Raw genomic sequence first — 18718 nt, forward strand, 5'->3', positions numbered from 1 at the left:
GCTCGCAATCCTCGAGCATTGTCATCAGTCTCCGCATGTTACTTCGGTTACTTTATGGTAGGAGCGCGTTGACAAGCGGAAGTTCACATGACCTTGAAATTTCCAAGCCCCGTCGATCTTTCTGCATGAGCGGAGAATTCTGCCAAGGAGTCAACACGCTCGACGTGAAAGTAGACGAACAACCCAGACGACGGCCTCGGGAGGAATCCCATCGGAAACGGCGTTGGGCTGGTGGATCGGAACGTCAAAGAGCATACGGAAAGACTCCGACCTTGACGGATGCATAGCGAAGAATTTCCGTTTCCTGCTGAGGTTATCGAACATGTCTTCCTCCCTCTCTCTCTCGCCCCCCTTGCAAGCTTTGTAAGAATATTGATTGTGTATTCTGTCTGTCGTGGGGGATCAACCACCAAGTTCAGCCTGCTGTTGAGTGGAAATCAGCCCTGCTGGGAATATTCTGGATGAGATCTCCATGCACCACCATGCAATATATTTCTGCCTACAGGCTAAGTCTCCGGCCATGGTCAGAGACTCTCTCCCCCACATGATGGTCGGCAATCGGTCCGCACCGAGTTCAGTAAGACCAGGCCTGGAGAAACAATCAGAATGCCGAGTAAGATGAAGGATCCACCGACGGTGAAAGGCTTGTCAGCCGGACTCGATCACCTTGACGCCTGCACTTCTGGAGTCGGAAGGCGGTCCGCCCCCGTGCCTTCTGCAGAAATAAAGTGGCCAGTCACCGCCCTGCCCGCGTTTTGTTCCGCGGAATGCGGATCCAGTCAAGTCTGACGAAGATGATGCGGAGGGATGAGACGGCAATCCGTGAGCCACTTGGTAGGAGTCTGACTCGGAACTCCACCTCTCCAGACTGGTCATGACAAGGAATCTTGAGTCTGCTGGGCCTGCAATATTACCCCTCCGAGGAAAGAAAAAAAAAAGGGAATGTGTATTTCGCGATGTGTCGGACTAGTGATGATCTTCCACCGTGAGATCCTGCAATCTCCACCACCCCGGCAGCTCTGACCGTGGGTTTCAAAGGACCACCTGTCATTTCCCTTTCACCGAGAATCCTCCATGGTCTGGATAGATGACCCCTGATATACCGAGAAGACACGTCTCAATGCTCTTGTCTGGCCGTATCGATATCAGCGGCGCAAGAATGGAATGCTCACGGGCTGTCAAGTGAAGTCGGTTTTTGTCTCGCAGGCCTCAAGAAACTCTCCAGGCAGATGTGGCTTCCGATATGAAACGGCTATCGAAGCCTCTTCCCCCAGAGTCTAGCGTCAGCTTCTACCCAAACGATCATGTGAACTGAAACCACGCCTCTGATCGCGATCACTTTCATTGACCAAGCCATGGAGAATACCCGGCGGATTAGCCTATGTAGCTCCAGCACAGGCCACAGTGGCACAATCCACGGCCCAATTGAGAAAAACCACAGATGCTCAGTGGACCCAAGCTTCAGTAATGAGTGAGACCCTTAAAGAAAATGTGAAGAGGCAATATCATCAAGGTGCATGGGGCGTCTACCCCGCATACTCACATCCACCCTGGAAAAAACCCGAGACCCTTTGACATCTGCAACTCGGTGAAGAATGCAAGTTTCTCATCTATCGCGGCGACGCTTACCGGTTTGGGACTCCCCGTGGTGCTTAAGGCCCGAAGCGATGGCGACAGCCCCTGACGAAGCGGAGCAGAAGTTGCAGGATCCAATTGCCGGTGTATGCGGGCGTCCTGGGGTACATGGCCCTTTTTGGCCAGGGGTTCTTTTCATGTGGATGATATACTCCCATTCTGGGATAGGGTGTACTTCAAAGGCCTACTATTCGCCTGCAGATCAAGATTTGTTGCAGTCACCTTGCAGATATCCCTGGAGAAAGTGGGATTCTTCACTCTCCAACCCTCCGCGCCATTTCGAGATAGTATGCCGTGCCCGTTAGGGCTGTCGGAATGAAGCCTAAGGGGAAACAGACTCGGATGGACTGTCAAAATTTGGGTATATATACCATTAGTTGAGACCGCCAGATTCGAGATCTTTTTTTTGTCTTTCTTCCAAGCAGATCAGGCTCGACTTCTTCATTGACAATCAACGATAGACACGACAAATTCCTGATCACCATGCAGAGAACATCAGCTTGGGCACTGCTCCTTCTGGCGCAGATTGCCACTGCTCAGCAGACCGTCTGGGGACAATGTGTGTACCCCCTCTGACAGTCCGATTTTGCATGGAAAAGAAGTTGACTAATCGCATCTTGATTCTTCCAGGTGGTGGTATCGGCTACTCTGGACCGACCAGCTGTGTTGCAGGATCTTCTTGTAGCACCCAGAACTCTTGTATGTCCCCACTGAATTGCACATCGCTTGCACTTAGCAGACGTTCTAACTTCGGGGAAAAGACTACGCCCAATGTCTCCCGGGCAGTGGAAACGGCGGTGGCGGTGCGGCAACCACGACCACGACTGCTGGACAAACCACCAAGACCACCATGGCCACCACCACCACCACTTCAACCAAGACCTCAGCTGGTAGTGGCGGCAGCACAACTACTGCTCCTCCTGCTAGCAACAGTGGCAACCCCTTCAAGGGATACCAGCCTTACGTGAACCCGTACTACGCTTCCGAGGTTCAGAGCCTGGCTATTCCCTCTCTGGCAGCCTCTCTGGCGCCCAAGGCCAGCGCGGTGGCCAAGGTCCCATCCTTCGTTTGGCTGTACGTACCAATAAATCACGTTTGATGACCGATGACTGATTTCTCCTCAGGGACACTGCTGCTAAGGTCCCTACTATGGGCACTTACTTGGCAGACATCAAGGCCAAGAACGCGGCTGGTGCTAACCCACCCATTGCCGGTATCTTTGTCGTTTACGATCTTCCTGACCGTGACTGCGCTGCTCTTGCCAGTAACGGCGAGTACTCCATCGCCAACGGCGGTGTTGCCAACTACAAGAAGTACATTGACTCGATCCGCGCTCAGCTTCTCAAGTACCCTGATGTGCACACCATCCTGGTCATCGGTAAGCAACTTCCGTGTCTGCGAAAACGTCCCGTTCTTTTGGCTCACTGTTTACCTCTACAGAACCCGACAGTCTCGCCAACCTGGTCACCAACATGAACGTCGCCAAATGCTCGGGTGCTCACGACGCCTACCTGGAGTGCACTGACTATGCACTCAAGCAGCTCAACTTGCCCAACGTTGCCATGTACCTTGATGCCGGTAAGCTCTATTTGCAAGGCCTCCTCCGTTTTCCCATGTGGGCAGTCTGAACTAACTTCACATAGGACACGCTGGCTGGCTTGGATGGCCCGCCAACATTGGACCCGCTGCCGACCTCTTCGCCAGTGTGTACAAGAATGCCGGCTCTCCCGCCGCCGTCCGTGGATTGGCCACCAACGTTGCCAACTACAACGCCTGGTCCATCTCCACCTGCCCATCTTACACTCAGGGTGACCAGAACTGTGACGAGAAGCGCTACATCAACGCCCTCGCTCCTCTCCTCCGCGCGAACGGCTTCGACGCCCACTTCATCATGGACACCTGTAAGTAAATCCCCATAAGGGGACCAGCACCTCTGCTCCCGATGAGACGCACCCGATGAGACGCAGTCCTGATTTTCTAACACCTTTCCCTTTCTCTTCCAGCCCGTAACGGTGTTCAGCCCACTAAGCAACAAGCCTGGGGTGACTGGTGCAACGTCATTGGCACTGGCTTCGGTACCCCCTTCACCACCGACACTGGTGATGCTCTTCAGGACGCTTTCATCTGGGTCAAGCCCGGTGGTGAGTGTGACGGTACCTCGGACACCTCCTCTCCTCGCTACGACGCCCACTGCGGATACAGCGATGCCCTCAAGCCGGCCCCCGAGGCTGGAACTTGGTTCCAAGCCTACTTCGAGCAGCTGCTCGTCAACGCCAACCCAAGCTTCTAAACGGTTGAGCAGGGACAGAATCCGTGTTTGGCGGGTTGAATCGTCTATATATGTGATCGTGATCCTTTGTCTTAGAAGTGGTCTCAATTTGAGTATAAGTCTCTAGTTCCCCAGAGTGAAATGGAAAAGATAAAATTGAGATTATATGAATCGAGTCGAGTCCACCCGACGACCATGGTTGTCTTATCAGCAACATTTGATTTTTTTTTTTCACCTTATATTTATCGCCTTTGGCGCGGCATAGATGGACCACACGGTCCTGATGAATAAGCATCAATCAACGGGAGAGCTGCAAATCGAAAAGCAAAAGTCAACCTTTTCCTTACTTACCGGGTATGGATCTCAACTGACCTAATCCGTTCAAATGGAGACTTGTTCAACGTGATCATTTCATCTATGATCCTGATACATATTTTCCAATTGACTCCAACCAGTCATTTCGCGAGTGAAAATACAATTTCACCCCCTGAAACCCCCGCCTTCCCACCCTTGATAATCTCATCAAACCGCTGACTGATTCGCGCAAAATTCTGTCCAAAGCGACCTAATTCCTGCAACCGAATCGACACCCAGTCCTGATAAATTTGATCCGAGGTAGCCACTCCGGCCAGAAACAAGGGCCACGTAATTCGAACAATCAGATGCGGTTTTGACCGGTAAAGTTTGAGACTCAGGTCCAGAATGAGAGATACTGCCGTTGTGAGAGACATGAAAGGTGGGTATGGAGGTGCTTGGGCCTGTGCGTGCTGGGTCGTGATATCTCGGAAACACAAGTGGTAGAATACGATGGTGCTGTAGAAAGTGATGGTGGCCCAGTAGCTTGTTTCTATTATTCGGCGGGATGTGAGAAAGACGCTCGACTCGGACGTTGTTACTGATGCGAGGACGGTGTCGTGTTCCTGTTTTGTTTGTTAGGACGGGTGAAAATGATGAAGAAAAAAAAAGGGGGGGGGAGGGGTTGAGAATGCAAAGAGTGAAAGTGAAAAAGGCTTTCCACGGACCGTTGCGATAGAGTTGATCTCGTCAACTAGTTTTTGATACGCGGATAATCCACTCTCCAATGGCTCTGTTGGTACACCTCGCTTGTGCTGCTCAGTGATTTTAAATTGTAGGATGTGACTTTGGTGGTAAAGAGTCAATGGCGCTACATTTTCGAGATCGTCCATGCGGGCGGTCATCGTGTAGGAATCGCCCCAGAAACGAGCCGGCGATTGTCGACTGATGCGGTAGAGCTCCGCAAGTGGAAATGGTGCCTTGTGGTGGCTGCCATTGGTGTCGAGGAAAAATTCAAAAGTCATCAAGTCAAGTTCCCCGGTGGCAGAGCTAAAGGACCAGGATGTTGGTGTGAAAAAGTATAGTGTCCAGAGTAGAAAAAGAGGGACTGAAGTTTTACCGAGTCCAGCAGATGGTGAAACGGATGTTGTTGGAAGTTCTTTGGGTTTTCCAGTAACTTCCTCGACGTTGTAGCTCTTCAACGCTGAACCATCAGGTTGTGGATGTCGAGACACACGCGTGTCCTCGAACTCAACAGAGGATGTATTTGAAAGATATTTGAACGGTCGATAAATCTCCGTTTGCAAACAAGGAATGACATGATTGAGGAGAAGGCTTTCGATCCCCCGTGTATGGATGTCGATTGCCGACGCTCCACCTCCGAAGCGATTCTCGTAGTCGATCATCAGCCACAAAGTGATGAATATGGCTTCAATTTTCTGGGGGGATTTGACCTCGGATCGCAGGGCAACCCGAAGGCTCGATAATGCCCGACCATAATGCATTCGTCCGTCAAGGTCCGTTGTTTGATCCGTTATGGTGGAGGAGACGAAATGTTCTCCCTGATCGTAGCGTCGCATTCGATGAATTTCCCTTGCCGTACTCGCTAACATCATGCTCATAACCATGGGCTCCGTCACGGCGATTCTGGTGTATGCGTATGCAATAGTGGACCATGGCCAGTGCTTGCCGAGCAGGATCACGAGGGTTGAGTTTTGGAGATAATTTAGGCATTCCCGATCGAACGCCGACAATATAAGCGTATTAGCTGCTTGGACGATCCGAGACTGGTCTCCCAAGCCAGGATTCGGGGATAGATGCAACGCCGGCGGACTCTGACGAGCATCTGGGACGACCTGTTGCCTCAAAGCAGGTTTCAGGCACACTTTCTGCACTTGACGCTCGCGAGGACCGCTTGGCTTTTCAGCACTGGATCTGGACTCGGCAACAGTGCTCCCGGTAGTAGAGGATGTCTTGCGGGGGATTGGACCTCCTTTCCATTCGCACTGGAGTCCCGCGCTCGAACACCGACGACATTGGGGCTCTTTGCCATCCGCAACATGTTTCTCTTCATCACATTTGACTTTGCGGATGCGACATGTTCGGCAACCTGCTCGGGTATGTCAGCCAGTTGGTCGTGTGTATTGGACTGCTGCCGGGCATCTCGAACAGGCCAGTCAAGTAATCACCGGAATGATTGGCCGAAATGGAATGGATGTACCAGTCTTCGATCTCGTCTTTCCTTGCCTGCGCATGTTTGCATTAATCTTCCGACCGCTGACCGCCGACCCCACATTCAGTATTTTCTGGTCGCGATTGCCAGCGTCTGGACGGGCCTCTTCCGAGATAACGATGGAGGCGATACCCGGTCAGAGCCTGGGATGACTTGGTGAGACCACACTAGATGATTTTCAGTGGCTAGAACATCGAGCTGAGCTGAATGCAAGGTGCTATTGAGAAGCGGGGTGCTCTCAATTATCTTCTGTTGCCGAGTGGAGGCACATGTTCTCTCACTCCAGAACCCTCAAATAGTCATAATGCCAAGGGTGGAAACACGATCTGCCGATGCCAGTAAGCCGATTGGCTCTATCGGCAACGCACGTGGGTTGGAATTTCTGGGGATCGCCACATTTCGCACGATAAGGAGAAAAAGAAGACAGTTGCAGTCGATCGTTGCCGAGCACGAGGTGTTCCAAAGGACGTCAGGCGATAAAGCGGGGAATAGACTCCACAGACCAAGTTGGAAGTCTGAAGAGGAAAAGATGGAAAGTCAGCTTTTATTGCTCTTGTTGGGAAGCCATGTGACTTTAAAAAGCACAAGATCCATGAGACCTCATTGTTGCATTCCATGTTGGTTCGATCATATTGAAATTTTGTACTCTGAGCACTGCAACAAGTATATTCACCACGCCGAAGAAAGATACTGAATCTCGCAAGATGCGTACCTCCGAAGTTCAAAAGCCATTGTTGGACAGCGTCCAGGAGACTCTCCGGCGATATGATTCCCAGCTCAAGGAGATCAATCATAAGGTTCGCCAGTCTACACCCACCAATTTCATTTCTTGTACTCTCTTATTGACTCAAACCTCAGATCTGGTCTAATCCCGAACTTGCCTACGAAGAGTTCCAAGCCCACGATCATATCTGTGATCTCTTCAGCGGTCTCGAGTCCCAGGGGTATCAGGTTCGTCGCAAGGTCTACGGCTTGGAGACAGCTTTTGAAATTGAATACACCCATGGAAGTGGTGGGCGCCTTGTGGTGTTTAATGCAGAATATGGTATGAGCCCTTGAGCTACGATCCGCTTATTTCTCAAACCTGAGCGACGAAGCTCAACCAAATATAGATGCACTCCCCGGAATCGGCCATGCATGTGGTCACAATCTGATCGCGACAAGCGCAATTGCGGCCTTTCTTGCTACCTGCGAGACGATGAAGTCACAGGCGCAGGCATCAGGGATATCCGGTTTCACCGTCCGTCTGTTGGGAACCCCGGCTGAGGAGTCGGGGGGCGGCAAAGTGAAGCTGATCGAAGCGGGAGCATACAAGAACGTCGACGCCTGTTTGATGGTACACCCAGCTCCCATGTCCCCCAGTCATCCAGAAGTACACAGTATTGCAACTGTGGTAGAAGGAGGGTATCTTGCCAACGACAAAGTCGAGGTGACATTTACCGGAAAGCCCGCGCATGCAGCTGCGGCTCCATGGGAAGGAATCAACGCCCTGGACGCGGTGGTCGCGGCCTATGTCAACATTTCGCTCCTACGACAACAGATTCTGCCCTCGCAAAGGGTTCACGGTGTAATTGTCAATGGAGGCGATCGCCCCAATATTGTCCCCATGTCCGCCACGTTGGATTACTATATTCGTTCGCCTACGAAGAAGACACTGCAGCAACTCACAGCAAAAGTCATCAAGTGCTTCGAAGCCGCTGCAACCGCGACTGGATGTAAAGTAGAATACAAATGGTACGTGATCATTCTATGCGCTATTAGATCCCACCTTGGAGATTATTTGACTCACTCGTCTCTCCGGTTTTTCTTCCTTTTTTTCTATGGCAGGGGTGTATCATACGATGATCTGAAACCCAACATGCCCATCTGCGAAAGTTTCGTCGCTGCAATGGGAGCGCTGGGTCGCCAAACCATGCTCGACAACTCCGCCCAAAAGAGTACAATGTCGGGTGGCGCCTCCACTGATATGGGTCTGTCTATGGCGATCTTTTTTTCTTCTCTGATTTCTCGTCGATACTAACACAGTGGTAGGCAACGTCTCTTATGTTGTACCGGGCTTCCATGGAATCTTCTGTATTCCTGCAAAGGGGGTCAATCATACTCATGAATTCACCAGCGGGGCAGGCTCACCCGAAGCGTTTGAGAGAGCCATCCACTGTAGTGCTGGAATGGCAGTGGTCGGGTGCCAAGTTTTGATCGACAACCAATTTGCAGAGGCAGTGAAGAAGGACTTTGAGAGTAGATGTACATAGTTGAATATGCCACATTGTCTAGAAGCGATACTTTTGGCCGGTTCCTGAAAAGCTCCGAAAAGGAATCCTTGATCTTGACTTTCATCACAACTTGCTATAGATAGGCTACCTGGACGACTTTTTTTTCTCGTAATCACAAATCATTCCCCTCTGTGCGAGTAAACAGAAGGAACAGGGACGGGTCTAAGAGAAACCCGAGTGAGCATAGTCCTATTCGTTTTTAGCCTGGATCAAAATCGGTCGGCTACGACATGGCAGGTACCATGGAAACAACACTCAGGCCGTTCAATCGTGTGTTAGATTTCTGATATCGGTCTCGTGTCGCCCATGGTGTTTCTCTTTTGCCTATCTCTCTGCAAGAGTGCATCGTGGATAAGGTCAACCTCTCTCCTCCGCTCGAGCCCCTCGTCAACCTGGTCAAGCCACCAACTTGTTTGCCGACCGAGCCAATCACAACCCTCCCTCGACATGGAACCCAATCCGCAACGTGGAGATTATCAAACTGGCCATTTTGCGGGGAAGAAGATACGCGATTCTTGCGGGCGGACTCGAGACCAATGAAATAAGGTTGATAAAGGTAAAGAATGGATGAAATGATAGCAGTGTAAGTAGTACGTCGACTCCAATTGTCTCCCCAGAATAAGGTTTGAGGGGTAAGTCAAGGAGGGTCTGGGCATCGTCGTGTGCGCGTATATAATGAACTGCTCTAGTCGAATCCTATTCTTGCGATCTAATGAGAACCAGATCTGGCAAATTTTTCATCGATCGCCAGAAGTTTGACACTTGCGTTGCTGTCCTTAAAGCATGAGCGGGAAAGACATGAAGAAGCAAGATCATTCTTGCGTGGAAAAAGAGACGATGCCTCGACAAAGTGTTGACCATGGGACCTTGGAGCAGCATCATGCAGAGTCCATGCCATATTCGGCTGCTGCAGAGAGAAGACTCGTGCGGAAAATTGATTTCACGTGAGTCTGCACTTTTGATTCGAGATATTGGGGATTGATGAGGCTGATGGCTAAGCTCGTCTGGAATGGTAGGATCCTCCCAATCATGCTGGTGGCATATATGATGGCCTTTCTCGACAAGCAGACCCTCAACTATGCAGCCCTGATGGGACTCCAACAAGATCTTCATCTAGTTGGATCTCAGTATAGTTGGACGTCTGGAATATTCTATTTCGGATATCTTTTCTTTTCGTGAGTCTTTGGAGCCTTACACCTTTTCAGACAGGCCATCTCTTGCCATCTCTTCCTGTGAAACTCACTTGTGAATAATCTTCCTAGATACCCGGCGTCGCTGCTGATGGTCAAGTTCCCCCTGGGCAAGTACCTAGCTATCAACTTGTAAGTCAAATGTCATTTCAGCACACTAATAGCCTGTATCTGATCACATGTTTGTGCAGTATATTATGGGCTGTGGTACTAGCCTGTCACGCTGCAACGAAAGACTTTGCGACTCTGATGGTAACTCGTTTTCTTCTTGGATGCACCGAGGCCAGTCTGTCCCCCGGATTCACCTTGATCACCTCACTTTGGTATCGTAACTCGGAACAACCACTTCGTGCGGGAATCTGGTTCTGTGGGAATGCAATCTCGGCGATCATAGGAAACTTGATCGCTGTGGGGATTTTGCAAATCAAAGAGAAACTTGCTCCATGGCAGGTATGTTGCGCTTCCTCATCTCTCCCTCATCATTATCACTATGGTGGAGACCATGGGATGCTTGGTTTCTGATGTAATGTTCCTATTATATACAGTGGCTTTTTATCATCTTTGGACTCGCGACGCTTGCATGGGGCATCTTGATGCTGCTTCGTCTTCCCGACTCGCCTACCAACGCCAAGTTTCTTACTGATGCCGAGAGAGAAATTGCTATTGAACGAATGAGAGCCAATCAAACTGGATTCAAAAACACCAAGATTGACCGCAGTCAAATTGCAGAAGCCTTTTTGGACATTAAGACCTGGCTTCTTGTCGTTCTGATTCTGGCGTCGAATATTCCCAATGGTGGTTTCACCACTGTAGGTCCTACCTGGAGTTTTTGCGTCCCAAGCGCTGTGGTCGGAATTTCAAGGTTCTTTGCGCACAAAATACTGAAATCCTCTTGTAGTTCAATGGCCTCGTCCTGAAGGGCTTTGGGTTCGACACTTTTCATACCCTTTTGCTTGGCATACCCGGCGGATTTATTATCTTTGTTGCTGTACTTGCGAGGTCAGTCTTTTGTGATGAACTCCAGCACTCTTTTCCCGTTCCTCCTCTTTGGGGTTTTTTTCCCTTCTGCTGGATCAACACGAAACTGACTTGGTATTTAAGTTGCACAATTTCATCCAAAGTCCCCAATAGCCGCTGTCTCGTCATCGCCGCTACAATCACAATCAGCATCGTCGGTAGCGTCATGGTCTATGCCGGCACCAGTACGGGCGTTCGGTACACCGGCCTCCTCTTGATGGGCATTTACTCCTGCAGCATGCCAGTTTCATTGGCAATGATCAGCTCGAATGTGGGTGGTTTTACCAAGAGATCCTCAGTGAGCGCCATTTACTTCATCATGTACTGTGCTGGCAACATCATTGGGCCGCAATTATTTTTCGAGCACCAGGCACCCAAGTACCAAGTGAGTGATTATTCCTTTTATTCGTTACCGTCTAAATCGCGATTGTTTGTTGGTTGTTCACCTCGAGTTGCTGTTTTTTTGCTGCTTTTACTTTTTCTTCATCTTGTGCTAATGTCGAATAGAGTGGGTTTTTGGCCATTATTATCTGTCTCGCTATTTGCGTCGCGACCGCGTTGGCCTTGTTCTTTTATCTGCGCTGGGAGAATGCGCGACGGGATAAGTTAGGATCCGCAGTTCTTCCCGGAGCTGCCGAGATGAGCGAAAAAGGTGGCGCGGGAGTTGTGCAAGATCTGGTGGATACAACGGACCTGAAGAATATGAATTTCCGCTACGTGTATTAGTATGAGCTTTGGATTAGTCTTCGAAATCAATTATGATCTTCTTCTTTTTAACATGGATTCCCAGACAATACATAGGGCTGAAGCTTGGTAGAGGGATCTTATTTGGGGTCCGGATCACGAATCACACTCTATCAAGTCTATACCATGGAAATACTCCTCGGACATATTACGTGCTAATTCCAGTACACTCGACTGGAAAAAAGAGATGAAAAGTGATAAAAGTGGGTTCAATCTGAAGAGAAACACAATTCAGAATGCTAGTGGCAAGGAGCTAGTGGCATGGAGAGCTCGGATCATGGTTCACCTCAATGTGACTCATCGAGAATCGACCCTACCCTCCTCGTCTGAGGTCACACCTCTCGAACCGTACAGCAAGAACTCCTTGACCTGAACGGAACCCAGGCCTCTAAGAAAAGGAAAAGACTGTCCAGACTCGCGCGGTTTCGAATACTCTGCGAGGTGAGGCCACGATAAAACCAAAGGGAATCTGTAATATCAATTCATGAAAACGGACTTTCAAGGCTCCCAAAAAGAAACAAAAAACTATCAATTTATACTCGGTCAAGGTAGGAAAGCGGAAATGGTTGCGTGAGAGGGTGGCGAGGCCTCGGAATCAAAACGAATTCACCAGCGCTGGACTGAACGACTTGCTCTAACTAGGAGGATCTTGGAATCCTGAAAGAGGGAAGGAGAATTCGGGCAGCCAGGAGCTTAGTTGTTCACGGGGGCCCCAGAGTGATCTAGTTTCAAGTTTATGAAGTTCTCGTGTCTTAACCTTATCCCTCAAAAGGCACTCATAAGGATCTCTAGCCGATTGTTTAAAAAATAGCGGGTCAAGATCCGGGAGTGGCTGAGGGCCTTCTAGATCCCTGGGGGGGAACCCTATTCGGTAAGCTTGGGAGAAGGTGGATACTGTGGGGGCGGACTAGTGCATGATTTATCGTGCGTCATGCACTCTATTGGCTACATCTTGAAGGGATTAAAGCTCGAGTCGTTGGCTCACAGTAGTTTGACTCTGCAAGCACTAAAAACTTTTCCACAATTCAGCAGTGATCATGATTGCCGAGCTGTTCCCCAGTGTTCCTGGATGGACCTTGATTGCGATTCTGGTCGGTCTTTATTGTCTGATCCCAAGCCAACAATCACAATTCCCCCTGGTCAACCACTATCCCGGCGACCTTTTTCGCCGGAAGGCGTACCAAAAGTATAGCCACAATGCTAAAAAGCTCATTGCCGATGGACTCGCCAAGTATCAGGGCCCATTCACTCTCCTGATTCCAAAGGGGAAGAAAATCATCTTGCCTTCGTTCCTCAGTGACTGGGTCAAGACGAACAGAGACCTTGATCACCAGGAGCTGGTCAGAGAGGAATATTTTTCAAAGTTCCCCAGATTTGAAGCTCTCTATGCTGCACACAGCCCCGACAGAATGTTGATCGACTTGCTTCGAACCAAGTTGACTCAGTTAGAGGAACTTTTGCCCACGATCAACCAGCACGTTACGATTGCTTTGCAACAACACGGGGGGGGGGGGGGGAGGACCAGTCCTGGCATCAACTTGAATGGGAAAAAGATACCACCGGAATCATTTCACTGGCAGCGGCCTCGGTATTTGTGGGGCCCGGAATGGCCCTGGACTCTGAATGGCAAAATGTCGTCCAAACATATGTCCGGGAATTCTTCACTGTGGTGGGTGAACTAAGCGCGTGGTCACCCCCTCTTCGTCCCATCGTTCAATGAGTTTTGCCGCACAGCTCCGCATGTCGCGATCTTGTCCGGAAATCTCGTGTGATCATGCAAGATGCTATCCGCAAAAGGGAAGTGGAAAAGGAAGAGGCATAACGTCAGGGACAAGCGGCACCACAGCACAAAGATGTTCTTTCCTGGACCTCCAACATTGCAAGCAACAAGCTACCCGCCGGCGACATTCAACTTGCTTTGGCCATGGCAGGAGTTTTCACCACAAGCGAAGCCTTTAGACAGGCTCTTATCGATCTTGCCCAGCATCCGGAGCTGGTCGCGCCCCTGAGAGAGGAAGTCACGCAGTGCATCGCGGAGCATAGATTGTCTCAGATTGCGCTGCAGAGGATGGAATTACTGGACAGCGTGATGAAGGAGTCCCAAAGATTCACCCCCGCATTAGGTAAAATCCAATGATCAACAAGCACACACAATTCAACCTGACTAACGGGGTTTAGTGGGACCGGAACGTAAGGTGATTCGTGATACTACGCTTCCGGATGGCAGAACGATACCAAAAGGGTCCCACCTGATGGTTGACTCGAGCGACATGTGGAGTTCCGAAGTTCACAAGCAGCCTGATACTTTCGATGGGTACCGCTTTGTGAAGCGGCGTCAGACTGGAGACAAAGCGAGCTCATATGTGCAGTCAAGTCGGGAGCACAATGTATTTGGGAGTGAAAGACATATTTGCCCTGGCCGGTTCTTCGCCGGTACCGAGTTGAAGATATGTTTGGCTCACATCCTGTTGAAGTACGATATCCAGTTGAAGGAGGGTTATGTTTCTGCGCCCTTGCAATTCGGAGCTTATGTCGTCATTGACCCATTTGCCAATTTTGAGGTTCGGCGGAGATCAGAGACTGAACCATGCCCGTTGAAGGTGAGACCAAGCTTCTGGATTTTTTTGTGGTGACGAAGAAGTGTTTCCTTTCTCGATCTCGCCCAGGGTCATTCTTCAGGCTGGCTGGCTGGAAGCTGGAAGCCGGAAGCCGGACATGGATCTTGGTTAAGATTTCATGTGTAATTCCAGTTGTGTATCCATATTTTTCATTAGACGACGGGTCTCGGCGGTGAAAAAAAGAAAATTGAGACCAGGTCAATACGATTTCAAGCGTCACATGGAATTTGGTTCAAGTGACGTTCACTTGACAATGACCTCTATTGTAGAACTCTCCTCTTTCATACCCCCCACATTGGAACATCCTTCTGGCAAAATATCGAATCCCCGTTTCGAGTCTCTCTCATCGCAGTCCCAGTCACGCGTGAATTATCCATGAACCCTCTGCAGCTCAGCAAAAAGAAAAAAAAAATATTAATCAAGGAGTCCCCCCCAGAATAACCAATTTTTGATGTACCAGAAGCTCTCGGCATAAAATACGTTTTCTGAAGGGAATGATGGTTTCCCACCCTGCATTTATGTCTTTGTGATCCAGTTCAAAGGTAAATGCATGAAATCCGGTTCCAACAAACTGAAACTTCTAGTTTTCGGCCGGGGATACCCAGACAACGATATGATGAGAATAAGTTAACGTGCTCATGTCCGATGAAGCCCATTTCAAATTATGACAGAAGCTTGCATTCAAAATCGGAGGGAAAAATAAGATTTCATTAATATTTGCATGTTCATCTAAAGGAATGTGTCTGGCTATGCACTCGGGTTTTCAAATATTATCAACATTATCATGCAGTGTCATCAACGGAGTCGATGCAGAGACGGTTCACGAGATTGATGACATCTCGAGACAATCGAATTCATCACGTGCATTGAGCAGAGAGAAGCTTCATCTAAGGGAGAGCGTAGGGAGGGTAGCTCTGGTCAGGCTTGACAACATTGCCGCCCTCGACCTGCTTGTCGGTGTAAGCAGGGTAGGCGATCTGGCGGCTCTTGTTGTTGACCACGGCCAAGGTGGTGAAGCCATTGCCGGGACCGAATTGACCGCTCCAGCCTGAGGTGACGGTGTAGTCACCGCAGTTGACGGGTCCGCCGTTGGACTGGGAGGCCTTTTGGCCGGTCACGACGAGTGTGCAAGGGGTGGCGTTGCCGGAGCCGGGGTAGATGCCAAAGGTCCAGGTGCAGGAGGAGTCGTTGGCGGCGCAAACGCGCTTCATGTTCTGAATGGTCCACTGGGGGCTCTGAGCCATCATGGACTTGCCGCTGGCAGGAGCAGCGAGGGCCGCGGGGACGGCCAGGAGGGTAGCCAGGAGGACTTGAGTGAACTGCATGTTGGCGATGTGGTGCGTTGGAAGAGAGATGTTAAAGCGAGGCTATTGATAGTGCGAGTGACTCGGATGGAATTGAGATAATGGGATGGGAATGTTGATGTGTGATGGAGAGGAAATAGAGGGAGGGAAAGGTGGGAGATGATGAAGCTATTTAAGCCTTGATCTTGCTTCCCGATACTATGCTCTACATCGAGTCTTCTCCAAGGGTCCTTGTCGGCTGTGCCAGCCAAGTGAAATCATCTCCGGTGGTGCTCAAAATAGATCGACGTCGAAGAAGGAACGGCCGTCACTAGCGCAGAGAAGCTAAGAGAGGGCTGCGTCCCACAGCAACGTAGTCATCTTGACGTTGATGCACGCACTTGTGGTGCGGGGACTCGATATTTTTCTCCTCTACCAAGAAAAGCACCGGGCACGGCTGTACATGAGCGAGTGAGACATTTGTGTGGTGCACGGCGAGACACACAGCCCATGACGTTCTCCGCGTGGGTTGATGTATCATTCTCGGTCTCACCGCCCACCTCACGGGATCCGGGCAGAAAATGAGGAAAGCGGCATAGCGGGGCAGTTGAGACACGGGCAAAACCCACCCAATCACCAGTCCAGCGCCTGCAGGACACCCCGCGATCATCGTTGCCGTTGCTCCTCAGCCCGATTTCAGATGATCCACGTGCCGAGGAGAGATGAATTGGGCCATGCGCTTCTGTTTCCTGGATCTTCCCGACGGTACACATCAGGCCATTTTCCACGGATGCTGGATACGGCACAGACGAGAGCTTGCCGAGACACGAGACAACCGCATCAAATGTGCCCATTTCATGGGCTGCTGGTGGGTCACCACGCATCGCCACTGTCTCACCCGCTGTCTTGGCTCGTCACTCCATCTCACGGCGCAAGACAGCAAATGAACGCGATGATTTCCCCGCAAGGATTCAGTGTTGGGTAGCTCCAAAAATTGCCTCAATCCATCAAAATGTCTCGCAGAATTTGAATATACGATATTCGCTGTAGACTGCTGCATTGAGATTACACAAAAGGCGACTCGAATTGCCTTGCCCGGGTGTGCTGCCGATCAAACCAGCATGCACTTTCTGGAGATGCCAAGGAAGCCGAGGCAAACGCAGCATCAAGACAATGTGATATTCCACTCGAACTCTACTGTATATTGTATAGTGGATGCCAGGAAACACCAGACTGGAAGCGCGGATCCGGGCGTCGATGACCCGGTTGGGCCCTACAGTACTGTCGACTGATTCATGCAGGTTCGGAGTGGCCTAACTACTAGACGCACGACCAAAGCCTAGCGCAGTGATGTATCGTCAGATGGTGGTGAGACAGAGACGGTTAAGTCCGCTCATCTGCAGGAAACTTGAAATGCCAAGCAGTGAGACTGTGCAACAACAACAACAACACCCTCCCCCCACTTCATTACCATGCCCCAAAGCCGGTGTTGACAATCGAAGGTCACTCCAGAAAACTGCAAAGCGACATCTGCGGCTGACAATTACCTCCCCGGAGCTCAAAAGTTCCTTGCTTTTCATGCGCTCTGTTGGGCCCTTCATCTACTCTTTCTGGAAGGCACAAGATCAAGGGTCTGCTATTGGGAGCTCCATGCAGAAACTCGAAATGGTATCAATTCCTATTTGTATTTTGAGTTCGAGTCAAGAGACTCCTCACCCCGGACTACAACCTGGAACACAATTCAACAAAAAGAAAAGGGGCAAAACGCAACAGAAAGATGTATATGTAGCAAAGTTTCATTCTACTTATCGCTCTTCACACGTCGTCGCGGAGAAAAGGCTATCTCTATCCACATTACGTACAAAGAGGATTCAGCCGCACTTAGACGAGTGTCCAGGCAACCTACTCCGGATCGACATCATTTCTACAGCCCGTCTGCAAGTCTGTATCTGCAGCTGTGTGCAGAGACTCACTGTGGCGATCGCCCACCTCGCCATGGATATGGTACGGGAAGGTTGGGATCCCCGGGCTGGGTGATCGACTCGATGTGGGTCGGGGGACTAAATTTAGATCCATCAGGTCATTTCTGATGCCTGGAGAGGTACTGGGCCGTGACTACGGTAATTAGTGTTAACTCATCAGGTTTGACCCATATTTCAGAAAGGTTACCCAGACAAAATCATACCAGACTTTATGCATGTCTCATCTTCCAGCTCTCTCTCTCTATCTCTCTCTCTCTCTATCTCTCTCTCTCTCTCTCTCTTTCTCTCTTTCTTTTTCTCTCTCTCTTTTTCTCTCTCTCTTTTTCCCTCTCTCTCATCCCCATGGCTTTGCGCATAGAAGTGATGCGACCAAGACAGAAAGAATCCTAGAGGCAGGGGCAAGAACCCAACCCATGATAACCCTGATTTGAGAATTCCTGCCGCGAGTCTCTGTCAACTTAAGTGATTCCGAGTTATCCATTTTTCAACGTTGCCGCACCGCACTTGGAGATGTTATCTATGTAGTCACATGATCCACAAGGATAGATCGCCATGTCTCGCTCCCCGCTAATCTTTTCACCATCATCTCTTTCTCTCACCCTACCATGTAAGGGCATCTCTCACAGAAGAGAGATAAGTTGATAAGGTCGCAGAACCAACCCTGTCAGCAGATATAGAAGAACATTTGCGAGCAAGGTATTCCCACCGAGAGGAAATAGGTATTTGGTCAAACGCGACATATGTGACCTTGCACATCTTACAATATGCGGTGTGTTTCGTCTTGTCTGTGGATACATGGACTCCTACATATTCTGTCCTGCGACAAGGGCAAGAGGGGGGTGAGTATTTTGGATATATTCCCTAGGTGCGTTGTTTCATAACGGCAGGGTTGCTAGAAGATGAATCTCATCTTGGTTCGGACATGGGTTTGTTTGAGCCTGAGCCTGGAGACGGGTATGAAGTCAGGTTGGTAGTGGATTAATTAAAGCGGAAAAGCGGATTTGGCTATGTGTAGTCCGCTAGACCAGAAATATTTCTACTGGTTGTTGAAAGTCTTCCACCTCGGAATAAGGGATCATCTATGACCAAATACTTGGAGTCACAACAGTCAAATTAAATTCTGTAGACGGTTGGGCGAACTGCATTCTCTGTCGTATGTCGGCTAAACTGATCGACCGTC

At 50.0% G+C, this 18718-nt stretch overlaps 7 protein-coding genes across 7 annotated transcripts; 4 read left to right on the forward strand and 3 right to left on the reverse strand.

Moving 5' to 3' along the window:
• Positions 1 to 2118: 2118 nt before the first annotated feature.
• Positions 2119 to 3925, forward strand: POX_d05671 (putative 1,4-beta-D-glucan cellobiohydrolase C; the record flags this gene model as incomplete). The annotated part of the gene is made up of 7 exons (XM_050114511.1): positions 2119 to 2194; positions 2266 to 2334; positions 2397 to 2709; positions 2760 to 3013; positions 3076 to 3213; positions 3279 to 3536; positions 3639 to 3925. 7 exons carry the CDS (start codon positions 2119 to 2121, stop codon positions 3923 to 3925), a joined length of 1395 nt encoding a protein of 464 aa, XP_049969462.1.
• Positions 3926 to 4359: 434 nt separating this feature from the next.
• On the reverse strand, positions 4360 to 6453 carry POX_d05672 (uncharacterized protein; the record flags this gene model as incomplete). Its single annotated transcript, XM_050114512.1, has 3 exons — positions 4360 to 4824; positions 4927 to 6308; positions 6420 to 6453. 3 exons carry the CDS (start codon positions 6451 to 6453, stop codon positions 4360 to 4362), a joined length of 1881 nt encoding a protein of 626 aa, XP_049969463.1.
• Positions 6454 to 7135: 682 nt separating this feature from the next.
• Positions 7136 to 8683, forward strand: POX_d05673 (Peptidase M20 domain-containing protein 2; the record flags this gene model as incomplete). The annotated part of the gene is made up of 5 exons (XM_050114513.1): positions 7136 to 7228; positions 7290 to 7476; positions 7544 to 8165; positions 8259 to 8401; positions 8463 to 8683. The coding sequence occupies 5 exons, from the start codon at positions 7136 to 7138 to the stop codon at positions 8681 to 8683; spliced, it is 1266 nt and encodes a 421-aa protein (XP_049969464.1).
• An 804-nt stretch (positions 8684 to 9487) lies between these two features.
• POX_d05674 (uncharacterized protein) lies at positions 9488 to 11637 on the forward strand (the record flags this gene model as incomplete). Its single annotated transcript, XM_050114514.1, has 8 exons — positions 9488 to 9648; positions 9721 to 9879; positions 9967 to 10026; positions 10086 to 10344; positions 10440 to 10703; positions 10793 to 10893; positions 10996 to 11296; positions 11419 to 11637. 8 exons carry the CDS (start codon positions 9488 to 9490, stop codon positions 11635 to 11637), a joined length of 1524 nt encoding a protein of 507 aa, XP_049969465.1.
• Positions 11638 to 12692: 1055 nt separating this feature from the next.
• On the forward strand, positions 12693 to 14385 carry POX_d05675 (Cytochrome monooxygenase eqxH; the record flags this gene model as incomplete). The annotated part of the gene is made up of 5 exons (XM_050114515.1): positions 12693 to 12995; positions 13055 to 13324; positions 13502 to 13778; positions 13834 to 14255; positions 14335 to 14385. The coding sequence occupies 5 exons, from the start codon at positions 12693 to 12695 to the stop codon at positions 14383 to 14385; spliced, it is 1323 nt and encodes a 440-aa protein (XP_049969466.1).
• Positions 14386 to 15160: 775 nt separating this feature from the next.
• Positions 15161 to 15598, reverse strand: POX_d05676 (uncharacterized protein; the record flags this gene model as incomplete). Its single annotated transcript, XM_050114516.1, has 1 exon — positions 15161 to 15598. The coding sequence occupies one exon, from the start codon at positions 15596 to 15598 to the stop codon at positions 15161 to 15163; it is 438 nt and encodes a 145-aa protein (XP_049969467.1).
• A 335-nt stretch (positions 15599 to 15933) lies between these two features.
• POX_d05677 (uncharacterized protein) lies at positions 15934 to 16440 on the reverse strand (the record flags this gene model as incomplete). Its single annotated transcript, XM_050114517.1, has 1 exon — positions 15934 to 16440. The coding sequence occupies one exon, from the start codon at positions 16438 to 16440 to the stop codon at positions 15934 to 15936; it is 507 nt and encodes a 168-aa protein (XP_049969468.1).
• Positions 16441 to 18718: the final 2278 nt, after the last annotated feature.

Source organism: Penicillium oxalicum, chromosome IV (genome assembly GCF_001723175.1).
Source record: "Penicillium oxalicum strain HP7-1 chromosome IV, whole genome shotgun sequence".
In the NCBI taxonomy this organism is placed as follows: domain Eukaryota; kingdom Fungi; phylum Ascomycota; class Eurotiomycetes; order Eurotiales; family Aspergillaceae; genus Penicillium; species Penicillium oxalicum.